This window comes from Mustela lutreola, chromosome 10 (assembly GCF_030435805.1).
Source record: "Mustela lutreola isolate mMusLut2 chromosome 10, mMusLut2.pri, whole genome shotgun sequence".
Lineage (NCBI taxonomy): Eukaryota > Metazoa > Chordata > Mammalia > Carnivora > Mustelidae > Mustela > Mustela lutreola.
Genome location: NC_081299.1, coordinates 98,999,548 through 99,021,413, shown reverse-complemented (window position 1 = coordinate 99,021,413; position 21,866 = coordinate 98,999,548). Strand labels below are relative to the sequence as shown.

General features: G+C 45.9%; 1 protein-coding gene across 1 annotated transcript in view; it reads left to right on the top strand.

The window, feature by feature from the left end:
• Nucleotides 1–13,017, top strand: part of CASQ2 (calsequestrin 2) — a 60,901-nt gene extending 47,884 nt beyond the window's left edge. The window contains exons 9-11 of the mRNA XM_059136834.1: nt 7,776–7,876; nt 9,972–10,046; nt 11,606–13,017. Of these exons, the coding sequence (XP_058992817.1) occupies nt 7,776–7,876; nt 9,972–10,046; nt 11,606–11,824 (395 nt within the window). The 3' untranslated portion in view covers nt 11,825–13,017. The remainder of the gene's footprint in view (nt 1–7,775; nt 7,877–9,971; nt 10,047–11,605) is intronic.
• The last annotated feature ends 8,849 nt before the right edge of the window (nt 13,018–21,866 follow it).

Below are 21,866 nucleotides of genomic sequence, written 5' to 3'. Positions count from 1 at the left end.
AGGTACTCAATAAACAGCTGTCGGGAGGCGATGGGATAAGCGGATGACTGACCAAGACTGAGCCCCAACACTTCAACCCCACTCCTGTTTTTGTTGTTGTTGTTGTTAATACACTATTAGCTTCCATATTCTTACAGATGGAAACCTAAATGCTATTATCATACAGTTTTTAATCTTGAGAGAGAAGCCACACATGACAGTATTCACCTTTTTAAAGTGTGCGATTCGGTGGTGATTTTAGTGTATTCACACAGTTGTACACTAATCCGGAACATTTCATCACCTTGAAAGGAAACCCCATGCCCGTTGGCGGTCCCCCCACATTTCTTCCTCCTTCCCCCCCGTCCCTGGCAACCACGAATCTACTTTCTATCTCTACGGATTTGATTATCGTGGACATTCCATGTGATTAGAATTATGTAATCTGAGGCCTTTTGTGCCTGGCCCCTTTCACTTACCATAATGTGTTCAAGATTCATCAGTATGTAGCGCACATCAGTAATTCACTTCTTTTTAGGGCCAAACAATGTTCCATTGTATCAAAACCAAATTGATGCTCTAAATTATTTGAGGGTTTCCTCCCCCCTTTGTTTTTACTAGTTTTTGAACGCTCACTGAGGTCTCACTTTTCCCATCATTAACTTGCAGAGTTGGCAAAACTCTTTAAGGATATCTAGTCTTTGTCTGAAAAAAAAAAAAAAAAAAAAAAAAAGCCAGTATGGTTCCAGCATTTTCTGGCCACCCCTCTGCCCCTGCAGGGGAAAATACCGAAGGAAGCCAATTGCCCGGGGTTTATAAGCCGTACTCCAACAGAGTCGGATCCCTGGTGTTGTGTGAACAGAGATGAAATCGCCACCAGCAGCAGCGGGCCGGCCAGACCCCAGCGGGCTTCCTCCCTCTGCCCTACCTGCCCTCTTCCGGGATTGTGGGGAAGCCTGTCTGGCCCTCTGGAACAATGGAACAAAGAAGCCTCCAAGAAGTGCCGGGACCTGTTTGACCGAGATTGCTGCCGCAGTGAATCAAGCTCCTGAAACTACTTCCACCTCCTCCTTGCGCAAATATCCTTGGGCCCGAAGCTGCGTCTTCCCCAGAGGAGCCCAAGCTGGGGCTTGTTCCTGGGAAGCTGGAAGAAACGCACCGAAGGCGGCGGGGGCGGGCAATATGTGGGGGATCGAAGTGTATTTTTTCATCCAGGGAGGGCCTGGCCCACTTAGGGCTAGGAAAGGCTTTTCTGTGAAAGTCCTGACGCTGCAGCTAGTCAGTCATTACCCGAAGGTCACTGATGTGTGACCCGGGGCAGAGAGGCGTGGCTGTAGGACCAGGAATTTCGCTGCGGCCCAGACAGCGGTTCCTTCTATACTTTTGCTCTCGCTGGCCGACTGCCGCAACGGGACCCCTGCCCACCGGCCAAAGACAGAAGGTCATCTGTCCGGGAAGTCCATACAGCTCTCCTGAAAGAGCTAACAGTCTCGAGGAACTGTGTGTACGGAGATGATCTCGTTGGGTCCCTAAAGCCAGGCTGTGATAAATGCGTGATTATTACATCCCAGCTCAGAGGAGAAAAGTGGTCTGAGAGGTTAAAGGGCCTAGATCGCTTGCTGTGATTCAAATCCCGGCAGGCTTAATTGACCTCTGACCGTGGCCTGATGATGATGAGGCTGGTGATGATCACTTCTTGATCACTTCTTGTATGCTTTCGGGCCAGAACCCCATGTGGGCGCTGCTCGTTTTATTCCCACTTTACAAATGAGGAGGCTGAGGCCAAGAACGAAGCTGAGGGCTGTCTGGCTTCCTTCACGGTGGCAGGAGGCCTCGCTGTAGACTTGAGGGCCCCTCGCAGTTACTACCCCTGGCGACCTGCTCCAGTGACCCTTCAGCCCGCCTTCCTTCCTCTCTCCTGCCCTTCATCACCCCGCCACCTCACCATGAGCAAGACCCAGAGAAGTTCGGTGACTTGCTTGAAATCACGCGGCTAGGGGCACAGCGGACACACGAGCTTAGATTTCTCTCCAGCTCTTCAGCACCCAGTGCAGCTGAGCCCACTATCTGTGGGACTGCCCGGCCCGAGGCTGGCTCTGAGCACGCCCAGTGATGCTGCTGCACTATTGGGGGAGGGGGGCAGGGAGAGCAAGAGAACGCAGCCACCTGGAAGCTTGGGAGCCAATTAAGGAAGCGAAGTCAGCTGTCCTCCCTGCTGTCCACTGATGTTCCCAGATTTGGAATTCAACCGACTATCCGAGTGACCTGAGTCCCCAGGGGGCGCTTCTCTGAGCGGTTCCCACAGTGCCAGCTGTGAGCTTGCTCCCTGGGCTGCAGTGTTGCTCTCTGGGCCCTGGAAGGACGAGCCTGGGCGCTCTGCTCTTGCCCCAGGCCCTGCGCGCTGCTTGGTCTTCCTCCTCCAGGGCCTGTCCAGCTCCTGCGCTCAGGATGCCCCCGGAGCTGCTGTTTGACGGGTTTGAAAATGAGCACCTCTCCTCTGCTGCCCCCAGATGTGTCTGCAGCAGGCTGACATCTTCTTTATAACACCTGCTGAAAGGTCCGCGGAGCGGCGTTTCTACACGAGCGCATGCTGGATGGATATATCCTCTAAGGGCCCAGGGAACATTAACACTAACAAGCTGGAAATGCAAGGACAGGCTGCTGTGTGCGTGCGTGGGTTGGCCCTGCAATGAACGTCTCCAAGCCCCGTTCGGACTGGATTGCAACCGCCTGGGGTTCTTGGAAAATGTTTCTGAGATCCGCTGTCTCAAGTAAGAGTGCTGACTGCTTATTTGAGCTTCCCAATGTAAATCTGGTTTATCAAACTTTTGGTTCTTGCTCAGTGCTAACCATGCATGTAATCTTCCCAACAACCCTGTGTATTAAGTACCATCCTTATGATCTGCCCCGATGTACAGATGAGGAAACAGGGATATAGGAAGTTAAACAATGTCACCAGGTCACACAGCTAATAAGTGGTGGAACTGGGATTCAAACCCAGGCTCCCAGCTCTTAGGCTGTGCTCCGAAATACCCACTTCTCTGCCAGACCCGGCCCTGGTCTGACAGGGTTGTGACTGGCCTGGAACTGGTCCCCCAGGGCTTGGTGCAGCCTCATTCCCACCAGATCCTCCCTGCCTGGAAAGGAGGAGAGCATAATCACCGGTTTCCCCTCCCACAGAGATGGGATTCCCAGAGGCCTCTTGCTGGCCGTGGGAAATCTGGCTCCACACGAGCCCTCAGCCCTGGGTCATGGGACTTCAGGTTCCAAGTCAGTGTGGCAGGGGAGGGAGTCACGGTTCTCTCAACACCATGTCCCTCTTCTTTATTTAGGTGGATCTCTGAGACTCCAGTCACTTAGGGACCTCGCTGACTTAACCCACCCTCCCAACACAGTAACAGTGTGGCCAGGAGGAGGAGGGTGCCCAGTAGCATGGTGGGGGGTGGGGGAGAGGGGCTCCGTCCTCCAGAGGGTTCTGCCCCGTGCTACCTTCTTGCTTCCCTCCTGTGGAAGCTTTCCCACTCCGCTCACAAATCTCAAGCACAATCTTGAGGAAGGAAGATGGCAATAGCTTTGGTAGGAATGCCAAGAACTGGGAGGGAAAGTGATTGTGGAAATGGTTCTAAACATGCAGACCAAAGAACTGAGTTAGAATCCTGGCTCTTCCACTTGCTCCCACGTGATGCTTGGCAAGCCACATACTCGATCTGTGTCTCAACTCCATCGTCTTTAAAATGCAAATAAGAACATCTTCCTGTGGCCATCAGGACTAGATGTGAAGATTAAAAACACTGACTAGTCCTCTAGGTTTGGTGATGAAATAATCGCCAGCCCCCAAATCATGGAATAATATTTCCTCCTTTAAAAAAAAAATAACTTTTTAAAAATATTATGGACTCTTCCTCCTGAAAGATACACGGCCACAGTTTCAAAAGGGCTCTAAGTTTAGGGTATCACTGATGAAGGAAACATCTATTTATTCAAATACATCCATTCATTAATGAAATCGTAACTGTGAACTCTTCTTGGTCTTTACACTGAATTACAAACGTGAAATATGGCTTCCTGCACCTGCCTTCCTGGTCAAAAAGGGAGAGCCCACGGTGGCTGTTTCCCTTCTCCAAGACACCTGCCTGGACACCTGTTTTCCAAAGAAACAGAAGCTCTCCCTAAGAGGAAATTGAACTTGTAACTTGCAATTTTAACAATTAAATACCTGGGAGACCAGTTCAGCTGCCTTAACTCCGCTTTCCCAGATGCAAGAGAATCCATTCCAGCAGGTCCACATCCAAGGCTGCAAGGAAAAGGGGAGAAAATGTATCAGGCTTGTGAACCTTGAATCAGGAATATCCAAGTTAGCTTAATGACTTTAAGAGAAAGGAATTAAACTTTGCTCTAATCCACATATTGGGGCAAGGTTCTCATACTCACAACTGCTGGCACAGCCACCCCTGAGGCCTTCAGTCATAGAATCATGAGCAGGGGCCAGAAGGAACCACCCCATGACATACTATCTCCTGGCGTGACTTCCTACGAGCCTGTCTTCTCTACTGTGTGGTGCTGAGACTGTATCAAACACACTGCTTATGCCCAGATCATTGTTCTTGTTACCTATGCCCTGAATGGAGAGATGAATGGCCAGGTTCCTTGTATTCAGGCAGAAAAATCCAGATCATTTAGGAATAATGGCTTAAACTCACTCTGTGCTAGGCACTGTCTCAGTGATTTAGAGGGTACTAACTCATGTAACCTACAACCACCGTATGAAATAGGTACTTTTATTATCATCATCCTGATTTATGAATGAGGGACCAAGACTTAAATAACTTGCCCAAAGTCACACTCAAAATGGCAGAACCAGGATCTGGACCAAGGTTGTTTGCCCCAATGTCGGTGTGTTTAAGCATCATTCTGGGCTGCCCCTCCCACTCCATTCTGTTCTTGAAAATATCCAGGAATGCAGAAAAATTATGTCCATTATGGAATTCATCATCTCAAAAGTCGAAAAGCTGTGCTTGGATCTAGATGAGGTTTCTCCTGCTTTAATGTCAGCCTCATTTCTTGATGTGTTTTGTGAATGTTTTTTGAGTTTTCCTTACTCCTCTGTGGACTTAAAAACCTTTTGTATTCCTAAAATTAAGCACTAAGCAAAAAATTTGACTTTTCTTGTTTACATAAAAAAAGCTGCCACCCTTTTAAGTTTTCTAGCAGAACCCATTTTTTATTCCTTCTATCTTTTCATTTTTATCTCCAAACTTGCTCTAGCACGTAGAGTAGAAAAGATTCTATATGCAGCATTCCTTCTCATTAGTTCCAACGTTCTGTGCAGTTTTCTATCAGAAACCTACCATGCTTTCTTGCGTGTTCAGCTATAGTACTCATGATGCCTTTGTCCCTCTACAATATGGTGCCTAGATGGCTTCTCCCCTCCCTTTATTCACGTCTGTCTTTTGATCCTCAGATGTACTTTCTACGTGAATCAGGGTCCGTGTCTTTGAATTTTAGCCTCTTCGTGAATTTCTGATTTATCAAGTTCACTTTTGCATTTGGTTCTCACCTTCTAGAATACTTCCTTCTGGTTCTTGAAAGTAGTCATGGAAAGTGTTTTGGAGAATTTCCCATTGTGGTCTGTGTATTATGATACACAGATTCCCTGTTTGGACACAGTTCTATGCCTAGGGAAGGAGGAGCTATAAGGTTCAGAGAGCAGGGGCCAGTGGAACTCTGGAGGGGCTTGACCTTCTCAGCTACTCCTACAGAAGGCAGGAGTAATATCCTCCAACCCCATCTCCACCCAATTCCCACAATGATAGTGAACTCTAAAGCCTGTGGCCTTATTCACTCCAGGTGTCTGCCATACCTGGTTACTAGTGATACACAGTCTTCCCTCGCTCTCCCAACATTCTCATTATGTTGCTTTGCTTTTACAAAATATCCACATTAGTATCTGTTTGTGCTGATGAAAAGAAGTCCCAAGAGGATTTTTGATTTTATGACATGTTATTGCTTCTTCACTTTACAACCTTTCGGTTCTTAGGAATGTTCTACTTTTGGATATCGGGGGAAACCTGCAATTCTGCAATAGATGGAAAAATCACGCAGGCAGAGCACAGCTCCGCAGGAAGGGGCTGTGGCCTCTTCTGTCCCACCAGTACCTCTGCTTTCCAGGTAGCAAGGCCGAGGGGGCCCAGTCTGGATCTTACAGTTAGTAGTCGGGAGTTAGCAACATTGAAAGTGATTACACCCACTCAAAGCAGAAGTGCCAAGAATGGCATACATTTCACCTGGAATGTATAGGCGATGAGGAAGTGCAGAGAAAACCCTTACCCAGAGGCCCCAAGTAGCCAAACAAAGGCTAAAGCTCCTGGGAAGAGAAGAGACTTGTTAAACAGAAGGGCTCAAAGTGGCTGGGACCTCAGGCAAAAGAAGAAACATTTACAAAGAAAAAGCAGTTGCCAGAGGGAATTCCGAGACAGGTGGGGGAAGTTGCTGGTAGAGAAAGTGTACATTTCAGGTCACATGTTCAACCAGGCCAGAGATATAACTTTGCTGTCTAGAATTAAACCTGTATTGTACCCAGTGGGAACTGTGTCTGGTCATGGGTGGCCCCCCAACCTCACCTCACCATCCCGAGAGGTCTGGTGTCTCGCGGTTTCCCAGACGTAGACAGGTGGGGGATACATCTAGATGGAGACGGCTGTGGGTCCGTGTGGCCTCTAGCTCTTGTTCCCACCACTGGTCCTGTCCATCCCAGCCGTGGCTTTGTGCATCTTCAGAGCCACAGAGAACTGGTGGGGCCTCCTGGCAGACTTTTCTGCCCTCATGCTGCCGCACCAAGGGGTTCTGCAAAAGATTTGGAGGCCTCTCCATTTCCCAGAGTCTCATTCCGAAACACTGCATGAGTGCCCTATGCTCTGAGATCCCCTGGAGCTGGACTTTCTTCGTGTGGACACACATGCACGTGCGCACCCTGGCTCGCAATCTGTGCGCACGCATGCGCCTCCACATACACACGGGCGCAGCGCTTCTTCTTAGGGACTTTCCAGAATCTTTGTTTCTAGCTAGGAGTGGGGTGGGGATGCTGAGGGTTTAGGGTGTGCTTTCTCTTACTAAACGTTCTTCCAAAACTTGTTTATGGTATAAATTTTATGCTACCAGTCCTTAAAGGTTTAGGCTTTAATTTTTTTTAATTAAAAAAAAAAATTGTGTTCTTGAGGCTCACAGGGCTTGTCTCTGCTTTTCTTATGAATCATCCCTCCCCTGGGGGCCATAAATGCTGCTGCTTGAAGAGAGGGAGGGCAGAGCATACCAGGAAATGGTGAGAGAGGGAGGGGAACCCCATTTACTATCTCAAAGCTATGAAACCAGCTGTAAATCAGAAGCTTCGTTTGAAGGTTTTACAGATTCCAGGTTGCAGAAGACTAAGGGTCCAGGCTACATGTTCTTGGTCTGTAGAACTCTGAGTGATAGCAAATTGTTGGTTTCAAGAGAAGGAACAGAGCACTGAGGACCAGGCAGGGGTTCTTCTGATCTGATCAGCAAATGGAACCCAGCTTTAAGAATCATCCACTTCCCTGTGAAATTCTAATATTTTTTATTTAAAATTTTTATTGTTTCCTTTGAGTAAGCTGCTTCGTGGCTGAAGTTCCCCGACTCACTTTGTAGAATAATCCTATAATTGAGGGTATGCACCAAATGCCCTAAGAAACTCTCGTGGAAAGACCACACTCCTGGCTCCACATGCTGGAAGCCATTTATGTACAGGGGTTACTCAGACTTCTCGAATCCTGCTTCAGATGGCTACGAGTTCCTGGAAATCCTGAAACAGGTTGCCAGGGACAACACCGACAACCCTGACCTGAGCATTGTGTGGATCGACCCGGATGACTTTCCTCTGGTGAGTGGCTCAGCCCTGGGCACTGGCCTTGGTCACATTCATAGTCTCGTGTGTGTGTTGGGTGTGAGACCCAGAAGCATGAAGGAGGGTGTGCACTAGGAGGAGCATGTGCAGAAACACAGTGTGACCACTCCTATCTTGTGTGGAAGACCTTGGCAACATGGTGGGACACCATGGACCTTCATACTGGGCGCTAGCACTGACATGGTTAGACCCACCATTCTCACTCCCTGGAGACCAGGGATCTGAGCCACCCACATGAGTGAGCTGGGTGAAATTCTTCTACTAGAACTTCCATTCCCGTCCCCCATCCCACCACCTCCCTGTTACAGCCTCTTTCATGTTTTTGGGTGGGGACCATCATTCATAGGCAACCCGAGTTGCTAAGTCATAAAAATTAGACTTGACCATTTTGCATAGGATGAAGAACTTCGTGGAGAGCAGGAGCAGCCTCTCAGAGAGCAGAGACGCTGTCTTGTTCATTGTGTTCTCCCAGGTCCTAGCATGTTGAATGTGTAAGAAAGTTAAGGTCCAGCCTCTTGCTAGTGTCAGTGATCAATAGTCAGAAAGCCTTTATTATACTTAATTTTAAAGGGAATAAACAGGAGTCCAGTGGTGATGACAATGGATGTAGCCAATATACTGTATGCCTGGAAGTATAGTAAATTCTTTGCAGGCACCATCTCATTGAACCTTCCTATCAACCCTGTGAGGCAGAGACCGTCATAATCCCCATCTGACAGATGAAAACAAAGCTACTAGGTGGGAGATGAGATATCACAACCAGATCTGTCTGATGCCAAAGATTTGTCTACTACTCAGTCAATAAATAGACTTTAGGTAGAGCTAACTGCTGGTAATCAGAACATGTTTAGTTATCATTAGGTTTAAATGATATAATTCTTCTGGAAATTATTGTTTGGTGCATAGGACCTGACTGATCATATCATGATTAAATAGTCAAATTGGGGCAGTTGAATGATTTCAAGGGTCCTGAAAACCAGTCTTACTTACAGAATAAGACAGAGACAGAGACTTTCATGATATCTGATGCTTCAGATATCATGAAAGTAATTCTTAGGTGATCGTAACAAAGTCATGGCCTCATAAGACCCTAAATACTGTAACTTTTTAGAAAAGATGTTATTTATTTGAGAGAGAGAGTTCACATGGGCAGGAAGAGGGGCAGAGGGAGAAGCAGACTCCCAGCTGAGCAGGAAGCCTGATGTGGGGCTCGATCCCAGGACCCTGGGATCATGACCTGAGCCGGAGGCAGACGTTTAACCGACTGAGCCACCCAGGCACCCCTAGTATAACTTTTTCGTTAGCCTCTGCCTGGCTATATTTTGAGCTTATCTGGACTGTTCTGTTGTGTAAGCTTGCAGATGGTCTGCAGTTGTCCCAACCTGCTCTGTATGTTTGTTTGCCTTGGTGTTTGCAAAGGAGAAATCTCCAGACTGTTTGGATATCCAGGTTCCTGACCATCCCCGCCCCCCATCAGGCCACTTATTTGCGTTGGAGACTTTCTGCCACTGAACATTTATTTGCATTGTCTTAGCCCCATGGCCCCGACTCCTTTAGCCCTGTCCCAGTCAGGGATTAGTCCCTGCAGATCCCAAGCCTGGTGAACGAAAAAGCCCTCCCTTTACTTGCATGACACTTCTTGTCTCCACCACCACGCCCTCCCCTGCCATCTTGTGGATCTGAGTAGTGCAAGGTAAGGGATTTTTAAATGGGACATTGAAAGAGAAGTGAAGGAAAATGGCTCCCTGACCACTCATGAAGTATAAAAGAGCCACGGTCATTTGGGAATTGACATTGGGCCATCTCTGTAATATTCTTCCTTACAGCTGTAGAAGCTTTTATAGTATATGTCTTCATAGTTGGTGTTATGACCTCTTTTTTTCCCCACACTTATTTAAAGTGTTTGAGGGCTGAGGCCAAGGCTTCAATTTCTGAAGTGCCCACAGCTGTCTTGGAAACCTTAAAGCGACGGTGACCGATGAAGGGTTGGCAGGTGGGTCCAGCCACAAAATGTGGCTTTGACAGGGAATGCCCTCTGCCTGCTGTCTAATCTCATTTTTTGTTGTTTCAGCTCATTGCCTATTGGGAAAAGACTTTCAAGATTGATCTATTCAAGCCACAGATTGGGGTGGTGAATGTGACAGATGTGAGTATAACCCGGTCACTGCTAACCTGTCCTGTTTTTTGCCATGCAGCCCAGACTGTGACCCCATGGATAGGAGTCTAGCCTCCCCTGAAATGAGCAGGACCCTTGGCCTTGCCCAAGCTCCGTGTGTCCCCAGCCTATTCTCTGAGCCTGTCTCAATCTATGGCTTCAGGACTGGGCACTTCCTGGGAAATGCATGGGCACGTTTCCTTTATGGGGCCAGCCCATCCTGTTTTACTGACTCTTTGGAACTTTCTACCCAAGTATTTTCACCAACTTCCCACCCTCTATTTTCTCCTAAGGCCCAACAACAAACTATTCTTACACAAAGGAACCCACATGTGAAGCTGCCATTGTGATGGCAGGTGATGGAGGGGGCTAGGGGCGGGGGGCAGGAGGAGGAACATGAATGAGGTGGAGGCCACCCCTCACCAGGCAGACAGCTGGAACCGAGGGTGGAAAAAGCTGGTGTGTAGTATACTGGCAGATCGTGGGGAATTTTGAACCTCAGTCTTGACTGCTGATACAACTCTATCATAACAAAACATAAGGGAAGACAAATACAACAGATAATGAGGAAATAAATAATGGACAGAAAGAGATGGTCACAGAGAAGTCATTAGAGGCATAATTATTTGTGGTGGGAATGCTTGTGAGTGGGGGTCAGTTAGCAATGTCCTGTTATCCTGTTGGTGGACGTTTGGTCACCTGGGGGATTCTACATTTGTTTATTCTGTACACTGCTTTTTAAATTAATAATAATAATTAATACTGTCAAAAATTTACTCCAGTTAAAACATTTATAAATGGAACATCTGAAATATATATGGTGAAAAGCAAAAGTATTTCCCACTCCCCGACCTCTTTCTTAGTCCCATTTCCTGAGGGAAACATGGGTGATAGTTTCATGGCTAGCCTACCGGAAGCATCACGTACATGTTTGTCATTATTATTACATAGCTATCTTGTAGATACGGTCATGAAATCAGAAGGAAAAAACAGTGCAAATATAGTTCTGATTCATAATAATACTTGATTTCGATACCCCTGGGAACTGTTCCAATCTGAGCTACCTCGCCCGCCACCCCCAGCACTTTCCAGACCTAATGGCGGGGATCCGGAGGGCAGGCAGTTTAGGGTGGGACAGGGACTCTGCCAGGCAGTGCCGCTGATCTGCTTCAGGGTGAGGGGGTAAGGCAGAAGATAGGAAAGATGGCATTTCAAAGAGGGATGGGGTGGAAGCAGCTACCAGTCCTGGTATGCTGGGCCTGGCTTATTCCCCTGCCAACCCTCCAAGCCTCACCTCCATACCTGCTCTCCTTCCCCAGAGACCTATATGGGCACATTACACACACACACACACACACACACACACGCACACTGGAATGCACGCTTCCTTTGACATCGCACAAGCAGGCTGCTACACACAGCATTCTGCATCCAGGCATTCCCATGAAACCATGTGCACATGTTCCCGATGACATGGCCCGGCTGCTTGGAATCCTCTGGTCTGGCTGGTCCTTCCATCACTCACTCACTCACTCTGTCCCTCACTGCAGGCTGACAGTGTCTGGATGGAGATCCCCGATGACGATGACCTGCCCACAGCCGAGGAGCTGGAGGACTGGATTGAAGATGTGCTTTCTGGAAAGATAAACACTGAAGATGATGACAATGAAGATGGAGATGATGGCGGTGACGATGAGGATGAGGACGATGATGATGGTGATAATTCTGATGAGGAGTCTAATGATGACAGTGACGATGATGATGAGTAGCTCTGACTCCAGCTGGTGGATGGAAGCACAATCATAGCTGCCCACTGCCCTGCGGATAGCCCCGGGGGGCGGCAAGCAGCCCTGGCCCCCTCCCACCAGCACCTTCCCCCTTTTCCTATCTCTTTTCCCACCCCCTTCTTATTGGGAGCTGTACCGTTCAACAAATGCCTCTAAAACCAGTAATCCCACTCAGCAGGGACGAGTGGGGAATTATTCCCATGTGGACTGTCTGATTGTCTTGGAAAAGCTCTCGTTCTTTGCCAGACCACCCATGGTCATGGCAGTGCCGGAACCTGGCGGTCCGGGGACAACAATCCCCTGACACCTTGACTCAAGTTTACTTGTTGTCTTTGATGGAACAGTAACAGAATTGACAGCTGAAAAACTCAAAGCATAGAGTGATCTCACAGTCAGAGCCCAGGGAGACCCATGATTAATCCATTTAGCCCCTGTGCCTAGAACATCAGTGACAATCCTTTCTTAAGGCAAGAGGTTCCCTCCTAGGAGAGGCTCAGCCTTAGAAGCAAGTTTCTAAATCAGGTTCTCTTGGCTCTATTAAACTGATTATGTCAAGTGTGTGTCACACCATTATGAACTCAGATCCAAGTGTTTGGACAGCTATTGGGAGGCCTTGAAACACATGGGTACAGATGTCCCAATCATTTTTGGTATGTTGGGATATGGGATGAGAGGTTGGTTTGCTTTCCAAACTTCGCTTTAGTGACAAGTCTCACATGATTGGCAAGGGGGTGGGGGAACTGGAAGGATGAAATGTTTTCAGTTTTTCCTGCTGGGTTCATACCCCTGATTGAGTCAGTTGGCTTCCTAGCCTGAGCTGGGATCTGGGCACCCTTTTCTGTTGCTGTGAGTGAGCCCTCCTATTGGGAGGGAAAGTTGGTTTATCCAGAGGTCAGTCAATGCCCCATTTGTCAACCCACCCACACTTGAGTGGGACAATAGCTAGAGTTCATAACGGTGGCCTGAGGCACTGAGAAAACCCCAAAGTGCCTTCCAAACTATCTAGAGGTTACCTTGTGCTTGTAGTTTTAGCCTTAAGTGTGCATTTATCATGTTCTAATTTATTTTCAATCTCTTAACACATGTGTAAGACACTGTGCAAATTCTTTGGAAATAGAGTAATCCTTTTATGGAATAGTAGCCAACTAACTGTCATTAAACTTATACTTCGAAAATACTGAGACTATCTTAAAAATCCTCACTTGGTTTTTCTGATCCTGTCATTCTATCTTGGTTCCTGTTCTCCCTCTCTGTTCCTTCTTTGTTTTCCTCTCTGGCCCCTCTTCCCCTTCCTGCCCTTTAAATGATAGTGTGTCACAGTATCTCTCAACCCTAACATTTTTCCATGTCCATCAGCGACCCCTTGTGTATGATGGCCTCCAAATCTGGGTCTCTAACCTTGACCACTCTCTTAGTTTTAGGCCCACCCATTCATCTTGGTTCCGAGGGTGCACAAGCAATTCAAACAATAGAGCAAAACCCCAATTCACTACCTTCTGCCCTCAATTCTCCTCCTCTAAATGGTGTCCCAGATTGGAAGAGTGATATCACCACGTATCCACTTGTCTAGGCAACCACAAGGGGCATTTTACACATACCCCCGGTCATGGAAATTGTCCTTTAAATTGTAGTACATATTTACTTGTCTGTCCTTTCGCTAAATTGTAGGCTTCTTGGAGGCAAGGAATTAACTTACTTTGTATCCTCAGCAGGTAGCACTCTGTCCAGCACAAAGTGGATGCTCATTTATTGAACTGATGGATGAATAATTGATTAACCAGAATATCTATAATTCCCCAGCACTGTTGGATAACAATGGTTACAAGACCTCCTTATTTTTATTTCTCACCTTCACAAAGCGAGGCAGACACTTGCCAAGCTGGACTATGACGTCATCTGGCCAGATCCAAGCACACCTCTAATAAGCTCTTGGGGAGGTACATTTTCAAAGCAGTCATTGAAGCTAATCTTTCAAATAGCCAAGGAATGTGGTCTGTCATGAAAGTGGTCTATTCTTCAACCCAGGAAAATTCTTTTGTTCCTGGAGGCCTGAGTAATATGCATTAAGTTAATGTGTGATAGTCCCATGTTAGAAGACTGAGTGGTAAGCTAGTACTGTCTGTAAGTAGTAGTGCTGTTTAGTCACTGGTCTAAACCTTTTTAAACTGGTATTTATTGAATGTTTCGTATGTGCCTGGAGCACTAGGCTATGTGGTTTACAGGTATTATGTCATTTAATCCTTACAAAGGTCTTATGAAGTCTTGTTATTACCCCCCATTTTACAGACAAGGAAAATAAGATGCAGAAGGCCCAAGAAATTCTCCCAGGGTCACACATTCACTTTAAAGGAGTATGGGGTACTTGGGTGGCTCAGTGGGTTAAGCCTCTGCCTTTGGCTCAGATCATGATCTCAGGGTCCTTGAATCGAGTCCCGCATCAGCCTCTCTGCTCAGCAGGAAGCCTGCATCCCCCACTCTCTCTGCCTGCCTCTCTGCCTACTTGTGATCTCTGTCAAATAAATAAAATCTTTTAAAAAAATAAAGGAGTATAAGCGTAACCCCATTTTTATACTTAAATCAAGGATTTCGATGAAATTAAACTCCTTAAGTTAATCAATCAAAGGATTCCATTTCTTTTCCTCAGATAGTGTCTTGAGATGGACTCAAGTGAGTTTCCCATAATCCTTTTCATAGCTTATGCCAAGATACTCTTTCTCTTTTCCTTCTGGAGGCCATAATTACCTTATCCCGTATTGGAAATGGAGGCTAATTAAAACTGCAAAGACTTGCCATCTTGTTGGGGGAAAAAAATCGTTGTGTTATCAAGAATGCACGATCATTGTCAGTGTATTTCTTAGAAAGATATTTATTTATTTGAGAGAGACCGCACACATGCATATGGGGGGAGGAGGAGAGGGAAAGGGAGAAGCAGATGCCTTGCTGAGCATGGGGCCAGATGTGGGGCCTGATCCAAGGACCCTGAGATCACGACCTGAGCCAAAACCAAGATCAGATGCTCAACTGACTTGGGCTACCCGGGCATCCCCACTTGGTGTATTTTTAAAAATAACATCTCATCACTAGAAACAAGCTTGTCTTTTCCATAATAAGGCTGTGTACTATCTAGGCCCTAGTTCTAACAATGCAAGAGGCCCACACTGGTAAGATCATTAGATCATTACTAAGTAGCTTTTGATCAACAATCTCTGATACGTGCAAACACACACATGCTTCCTAGATGCAGATGGGTCCTGGGGCTCTGTCCTCCAACTTTCCACTCTCACCAGGGTGTCTGAACCCTGCTCAGTGAGCATCAGAATATTGTCTGCTGAACTTACTTAGAAAACACAGATGCCTTTCACCAGTCCAGACACCGTGACATGCCATCTCCAGAGCTGGGGCCTGACAGTCTGTATTTTAGAAAGGGTCACTGGGGACTGACACAAGCCAGGGCAGAGACCGAAGCTGGTCCACAACCTAAGGTCATCTCACCCAGCCGGTGGTTACCAACGTCTTCGGTCTCTAGCCAGGCTCTCCTGTTTCCAAAGCCCTCACCCCAACTGTCTCTCCTGGACAGCTTCATCTGGAGTTCCCATAGGGACCTTGGATCAACACAGCTCTGGGGTTTAAAGATCTCCCCAAAATTAGATCAAGAAGTCAGCAGTCAACATAGTAATTATTAATAATAATTAATAATCACTGTTATCATAGAAGAACAGCAATTTGGAGACTTGGAGATGAGGAAAATGGGCTTCCCAGCTTCCTACCTCTAACTGCAGGCCACCCAAGGGAATCAGACTTGTAGAGCAGACCCAGGCCATTGCTGCTCAGTGGGCAAGGATGAAAGGGAGGAGAAAAAACTGGACTGTCAATTATTACTTCACCCCAAGAACTTCACCCCAAGAAACATGGACAAAGGGCTATTGCCCACTAACCAGGTAACTCACTCTATCTCTGGAGGGGAGTAAGGTTTAGGCAAAAGGCCAGCAGCAGTCCGGAAAAGATCCTTCTTCATAGAAGCAGTGCAGTAGGGAAGAGACAACCTCCTCCAACAACGCTCACTCAAGCCGGAAGCCTTAGAGCCATGTGTTGTGTCCCGCTTCCGCATTGAATAGGGAACAGGTGCCGTGCTCCCCTCTCGCCCACCCCTACTGTGTTACTGAGGCTTTACAGTCTCTCACCTGGCTTGCCGCAAGGTTCCAACGGCTCTCCCATCTCACCGCTGTGATCAAGTGATCTTTCTGAAATGAGAAGCTGTTCATGCCACGCACATGCTTAAAATGCGTTAATGGTTCTCTATTCCCAGTAGGTGTTTAAAAAATTTTTTTTGTTTTAAGACTAAGAGGCCAAAGACTGAGCTATGAATGGAACGATTGTTGGCTGCCGAATGTAGAGCTGGGCTGTGTGGTGGGAGGTTGAGGAGGAGAAACAACGGGATAGGTCTCGTAAAACCCAAAGTCCTTGAAGTGTCTCTCCTCCCTTTGAGGAAAGCAAAGTCTGAGTAGGGCTGATGCTGATGCTGGCGATGTCTGGGTTCCTGGATTAGCAAAGCATCGGACTGAATGGGGCAATTTCCACTGTGTACATGGAGTATCTGTCTGGAATTAGGGCGGCCCCAAGCCTCATTTGGGATTATAGCACCCAGTTGTCATTTTAGCAGAAGTTGGGTCAGCACCCCCAGCACCAGGCTAGGGGGTCAGGTGTGAACAGAATTGGTAAAAGCCAATTTCCTTTGCAGGGCACGCAAGGTCTGTGTGAGCTACCTTTTGTCCACTTTACCAGCCTCATCTCTCACAAAGCCTCCCAGCCACCTGCCTCCTCTACACTTAGAACCAGAAGTTGAGAGAAACTTCCTGGCTGCTTATAATGTCAAGCCTTGGCTCATGCTTTTCCATCTCCTAGAATGCCTGTCCTTTCCCATCTGTACCTGCCTGGCAAACCCCCAACTATATTACCTGAGGTGCGAAGTGGGGGACATTCTATGCCTGTTCCAGTCGTACCCCAGTTGAATTGGCCCCCTCGTGCACTGAGCCTCACTGTGCTGTGTACAGAGCTCTCTTACAGAAATCACAATTTATCCTGCATGTATGTCTTCCTCCCCCTGCTAGTCTGAAAGCAAGCTTAGGGAAAAGGCTTTAGCGGCTTCCATTCTATCCTCAGTGCCTATATTCTGATAGGTACTTAGTCAACTTGTTTGCCTAAGAGAGTACTTAGTTGACAAGTTGACTAAGTACTCTCTAAGCCCTATGTAAAGCTAATTTAACAGTGATTAGTACCACGAAGAATGTGCTAGTGATTATCAAAAGCTCTTAGTACCATTAAAAATATGCTAGTGACTATCAAAAGTCAATCAGGACCTTTTTGGCAATGGCATCATCTTTTCAGATCCGCTTAGAATAGCAAATTGGGATTAAAAAAAAAACCTCAAAACACAGAATCTCTTTGGTGCAGTGGGGAGTTTCTGATGTGCGGTGTTCTTTACTCAGGTCAGCAAAGTCTCCTAGAAATACAGGCATCATGATGGCAAGCGAAGCAGCATGGGGATGACATCAGAAGTCCCAGGCCCCACTCTCTGGGAACAGAATGCCAACAGCCACCTAAGTGCCCACTCACTTATTTTTTTTTTTTTAAGATTTTACTTATTTATTTGACAGAGAGATATCACAAGTAGGCAGAGATGCAGGCAGAGAAAGAGGGGTAAGCAGGCTCTCCACCGAGCAGAGAGCCCGATGTGGGACTCGATCCCAGGACCCTGGGATCATGACCTGAGCCAAAGGCAGAGGCCTAACCCACTGAGCCACCCAGGCGCCCATCACTCACTTATTTTAATGTATCTGCTGACCCACCTAAATGTTTGCAAGGTAATTTAAGGGCTTCTTTTGAATTAATCTGGTATTTTACCAGTATGAACTCTTCAGAGTAGTGATGGCTAGAATTCCTACTGTTAACCCTAGGATCCTTCAAAATCCCAATGATTCCCATAAAATAATCATATATGATTAGGGTATAGGTGGTAGCTTCTGCACAGAGTAAGCCATCTTGTTCTCATTCACTCATTCATTCAAATATTCAAGGCTTGTTTGATAAATGCAGATCCCAGAAGGCAAAAATGAGTGGGTGAGATCAGAGGCCTGGGCAAACATCTAGAAAAGAAAACTGTTTTGGGACGCCTGGGTGGCTCAGTTGGTTAAGCAGCTGCCTTCGGCTCAGGTCATGATCCCAGCGTCCTGGGATCGAGTCCCATATCGGGCTCCTTGCTCTGCAGGGAGCCTGCTTCTCCGTCTGACTCTGCCTTCCACTCTGTCTACCTGTGCTAGCTCTCGCTCGCTCTCTCTGACAAATAAATAAAATCTTAAAAAAAAAAATCTTTAAAAATGAAAGAAAACTGTTTCAAGTACCTTGTGTTATCATCTTTTGGTCTGAACTATTAAAATTCTCACAACCTCAGTTACACATTCAGTTGTAAATACAGAGAACATAGCCATAGGTCAAGTGTAGTTTTGTTTTTCCATATCCACATTAGCCTGTATACCTACCTACAAGATGCTTGAACGATGTTTTGACACCGACAGGGAATTGCCAAGTCTCCCTGGAAGCTGGGATACTGCCCATTGCTCTGCCATTGCCGGAGGGCTCCTGTCTCTGGCCTTGGGTGTGCACACAGTGACTTAATGGGTGCCATCCTGATATCCCTTGCTTCACTTCCATAATCTGATCATTTATCATCTGGTTGTCTGAAAACTCTTCCAAAACTCTATAGCTATATGACGGGTAATGAATGAAAAAGAGAAGAGTCCTTGGTTTATGTCTGCAGACAACTCGAATCTTTTCTCTAGCAGGGTTTGCTTTTGCAGATATAAATTATGCACGTCATGGCCAATGGCCCACAGAAACAGTTTACGGTAATCTATACAGTAAATCTTCAAATCGATTGCTTTCTCTAGCTCCTGTCCATGGAATAGGTAAGAATTTGTGCACTATCAGTACTCTATGCAGATAAAAAAAAAAAAAATAGCTGAGTGTAGCAGAAGCCAAGTTCCATTTCTTTTTTTTTTTTTTAATTAATTTTATTTCAAGTAGGCTCCACACCCAATGTGGGGCTTGAACTCATGAGGTCGAGTCACATGCTACACCCACTAAGCCTGCCAGATGCTCCCATCCCATCTCGCCAACATTTCTTTCTTATATTATCAAGTTCTTTTTTTTTTTTTTTTTAAGATTTTATTTATTTGTTTGAAAGACAGAGATCACAAGTAGGCAGAGAGACAGGCAGAGGGAGGGGAAGGGAATCAGGCTCCCTGCTGAGCAGAGAGCCCAATGTGGGGCTCTATCCCAGGACTCTGGGATCATGACCTGAGCCGAAGGCAGAGGCTTTAACCCACTGAGCCACTCAGGTACCCCTATCAAGTTCTTTTTAAATAGACCTATTTTTAAATTAGTCAATAATTAAAATTGAATTACCAAGCCACTCACAAAAACAATCCAATATTCACTCCCCCTCACAAATCCAGGGTCTGACACTTTTCTTCTCCTTTTCTTGATTCAAAGACCTTTATTCACTTGCTGATTTATTCAAAAGGCCCATTTCATCTTCATTTTTAGACCCTAAGATTTTAATTTTCAGTAATCTATTCATTTAAAACATTCTCTTGAGCATAAAATGATTGCAACAGATAGTTTTTGTTACAGTGACAATCCACTTTCTGATTCAATCTATAACAATCAGCTTGGTTTTCATAGAAACTTGATAGGTTGTCTTTTTAAAAAAATATTTATTTATTTACTTGAGAGAGAGACAGAGAGAATGAGCGGGAGGGGCAAATGGAGAGAAAATCTCAAGCAGACTCTCACTGAGCGTGGAGCCCAATGTAGGTCTCAATCCCAGGACCCTGGTGATCATGACCTGGGCTGAAAGCAAGAGTCGGATACTTAACCAACTGAGCCCCCCAGGTGTCCCTTGATGGGTTGTCTTTAAAAGGGTATAAAAATTATACAAGAGTGAAAACCCTCCGTAAAAAAGCAAACAAATCTTTGGATTGAAATAATCACATGAGAAAAAGAAGCAAAATCCAATTTGGGATTTCAGTTTATTTTTCAAGTTGTACGGTATAAAAAAATGTAACATGTAAAATGTTTTACAGTCAGTTGGGATGGGGGATCCAAAAGGGGACCAAATAACTTGGCTGCCAGGTACGCCATGTCAGTTGTAAACGTTAACATTCTTACTGTTGGATGTCACAATGAGAAGACATTTCATAGCATACACCGTATGAATGTTCATAAACGTGCTGACGCAGATAGTTGCTGGTAGAGTCATTCATTTAGATGTTTGAAATGCCTCAACAGGGCCCACTACCCATTTATGCAGGTAATCATACTCAGACTTTCTCCGACATATATGGTGACTGGAGAAGAGACTGACAAGAACTGCCCCTCCTGGTTATAAAGTGCAGTATTAACTACTAAGGAAGAACACAAAGACCTCTGGCCACATCTTTGTTCAAACAGTGCTGATTCCATCAGATAGAAAATCATCAGATGATTTTGTCACTGAACTTTCTGGGTTCGAAATCCAGAAGTGAAAAGTTCTTTCAACACAAAAGCAGTTGTCCAATGAACTTCTCCGAAGAAGACCTGATTCGGGTGTCCCTGGCTTCTCCCTAGCATCGTGGTAGAGGAACGGGTCATTCATAAGGCGATTTATGTCAATCACCCCAGTGAGCCAGTATCTACCCATCCTCACTCTGGCTAGCATTCTGGACTCTCCACAATAGTTGTTCTCATAAACAACTGCTTGGAAATCACATTTGGCCAATGTTGTAACTCAAGGGTCTCAGGGTAGCCTGCTATACATAACTAAAGCCCACAGCGAATCCATCATAAAAATAAGGCATTACCACCACCGTTGGAATTTTACGTTCCTTTTTCTTTTCTTAAGAATGATGAACAGCATTAAAAAAAAATGAACAACATTAAGTGGACATTCCATTATTTCTATGACTGAGGGGTACTAGCAAATGAAAAGCCACTGCCACCTCTTTCTACCTGGCCCCTGGAATGGTGACAATGTGCAACTGTCTAAATTCCCTATGATGCTGAGTTAAACTAGACTTGTCACTCACAGACCAGCTGCCTGGGTCCCATTGCTAATTCCCTGAGCAATAGTCACTGGGCCTCAGAGAAGAAGCTTCCCTAGGCTTTGGGCTTTTGGGGGATCTTAACAACTCCTAAGTGATCAGCTCCTTCAGAATGAAAGCTCACAGTACAAGGTAAAGCACCGATAAATAGAAGCAAACAAAACCCAGACAACTGTACATTCAAATATTTTTATGAATTATTTCAGTGCCAAAAGAAATGTCAAAGACACTCTTAGAAGTCTGGGGTTTGTCACATTTTGTTCCCCAGGCTTAAGATGAGTAAGTACTTTTATCCCACTAAGGCAAAACATTGGTGTTTTTAAGCCGCAAGATAAATTTTAAGATTTTTTTTATCTTATATAAATTGTAGATTTTTATTATATATAAAAATTATATAAATTGTAGATTTTTTAGTGTCGTATTAGCTGTGACTTTCCGGTTACTGCTTAAGAGGTCAGAAATCTGTTGTTCTAATGGGGGAACTTGAAAACAATCCATTCAAAAGATTTATTTTACAGGTGAAACAAGAAAATTGGGCTATCTAAGTAGAAATGGGACAGGGCCTGGCAACGGAGAGTCACAGAGTCCCCAGATTCTATTTTACTAGTTTTATCATTCCCTTTCTACCCTTTGACAATCTGCCCTGATTCCAAATGAGCAGCCACGCTGAGAGATGTATCATCTTCGTTTTCCTGTGCTCCACGCAAAGGGAACAGCAGGACAGAAAGAGGTGGTTTGTGCACAACAGGATGAAACTTCAAAGACCTCAGAAGAGAGGAAAACCGTGTTTTCAGACTTCTGTTTTATGTCTGTTAAAACTCTTGAGGGCAAACGTGGGGGAAAACGGTAGGCTGCAATTGCTTGCTGAGAACACGTAGGTCAAGGAG